General features: G+C 45.3%; 1 protein-coding gene across 1 annotated transcript; it reads right to left on the bottom strand.

The window, feature by feature from the left end:
• Positions 1–750: 750 nt before the first annotated feature.
• LOC147920574 (uncharacterized) lies at positions 751–1,104 on the bottom strand. Its single transcript, XM_087501145.1, has one exon. It carries the CDS (start codon positions 1,102–1,104, stop codon positions 751–753), a length of 354 nt encoding a protein of 117 aa, XP_087357271.1.
• Positions 1,105–1,529: the final 425 nt, after the last annotated feature.

The raw sequence follows: 1,529 nt of genomic DNA on the forward strand, positions 1-1,529 counted from the left end.
CATCGACCCATAGTCTAATCGATCCAACCTTGTCCATCGGCCCGATCCACCGTTCACCAGTGTGAACATTTTCGGATAGTCTACTTCACTATCACTCTCACTACCACTATCACTAGGACTTTCACTTCCACTATCACTATCACTATCACTAGGACTTTCACTCCCATTTTCATCCAAAACTTACATGCTTGCATCATCTACAATGTAAGCCAAGGATCCCCTTTTCTTCAGTTCAAACATCTGTTCACTACTTCCATAGTCTCGAACTCTCCATTTCCATTCGAGTACCTATCATCCATCGAACTCATGGCCATTGTCCTTTCTGACCCATGGTTTGTCCTACATATGTCCAATGTACGTCCTGATATCGTCTGACATCGTCCAATTCTCGTCCCGAGGTCCGTACAAAGTACATCCTGATTCTTCCGGAGACGTCCTGATCCTTCCGGATACGTCCTGAACCTTCCAGATACGTCCTGATCCTTCTGGATACGTCCTGATCCTTCCGGATACGTTCTGATCGTTCCGAATATGTCCTGATCCTTCTGGATATGTGGACATACCATTTCATGTACCGCGTACGTATCATCTCATGTACCGCCGGTACCAAGGAAACAGATCGTTACTTTTCTCCCCTACTTAGGACTGATTCGTCCTCGAATCTTTGCTTTCTTTCCGAGGCACTTCCCTCTTATTGAACCATTTCTTGAAATTTACTTTCATGACTTCTTCCGATTCCCAAGTTTTTTCCTAGACTCCTTCGCAATCCCATACAACCTGAATCAACCTCACCTTTTTCTTCTTATGCAGACCTCTCATCTTCGTACCAATTATCCGAACTGGTCGACCGATGATAGTCATGTTCACATGTAGATCAGGTGGTAGTTCAGATATCACGTTCTCCCGTCCCGTTATGCACTTCCTTAGCATAGACACGTGAAACACCGGATGGAAAGCTGCCATGGCCGGCGGCAATTCCAACTTGTAGGCCATCAGACCGATCCTTTCCAAGATTTGATATGGTCCCATGTAACGAGGTGTCAAATCAGTGTTCAGTGCTACCCGATCCTTTCCCTTATAGGTCACGGTTTTGAGATAGACCATGTCCCCAACCTGAAATTCTAGCTCTCTTCGGCACTTATCCGCGTAACTTTTCTACCTATTATGGGCTTCTTTCATCTTTAATTCAGAATTTTAATCTTCTCATTCGTCTCGTCCACGAAATCCTAACCGTAAACGCTCCACTCCCCTACTTGTGTCAAACACAAGGGCGTACGGCAAGGTCGACCGTATAAAGCTTTGTACGGTGACATGCCTATACTCGCATGAAAGTTATTGTTGTAGGCAAATTCCGCTAATGGTAAATGCCTTACCCAATTATCTCCCCAGTACAGTAAACTCGCTTGCAAAAGATCCTCAAGTGTCCGTATGGTGCATTCGAACTGTCCGTCCGTTTGCGGATGGTTGCCGTAATCATGTCCATTCGTGTCCCAAAACGCTTTTGTAGGGCCTTCTATAGTTCTGAGGTA

This window comes from Camelina sativa, chromosome 19 (genome assembly GCF_030686135.1).
Source record: "Camelina sativa cultivar CO46 ecotype springtype chromosome 19, ASM3068613v1".
In the NCBI taxonomy this organism is placed as follows: Eukaryota; Viridiplantae; Streptophyta; class Magnoliopsida; order Brassicales; family Brassicaceae; genus Camelina; species Camelina sativa.

Coding starts and splice junctions, on each gene's coding strand:
- LOC147920574 (XM_087501145.1), bottom strand. CDS start 1,104: ATGGTCTATCTCAAAACCGTGACCTATAAGGGAAAGGATCGGGTAGCA.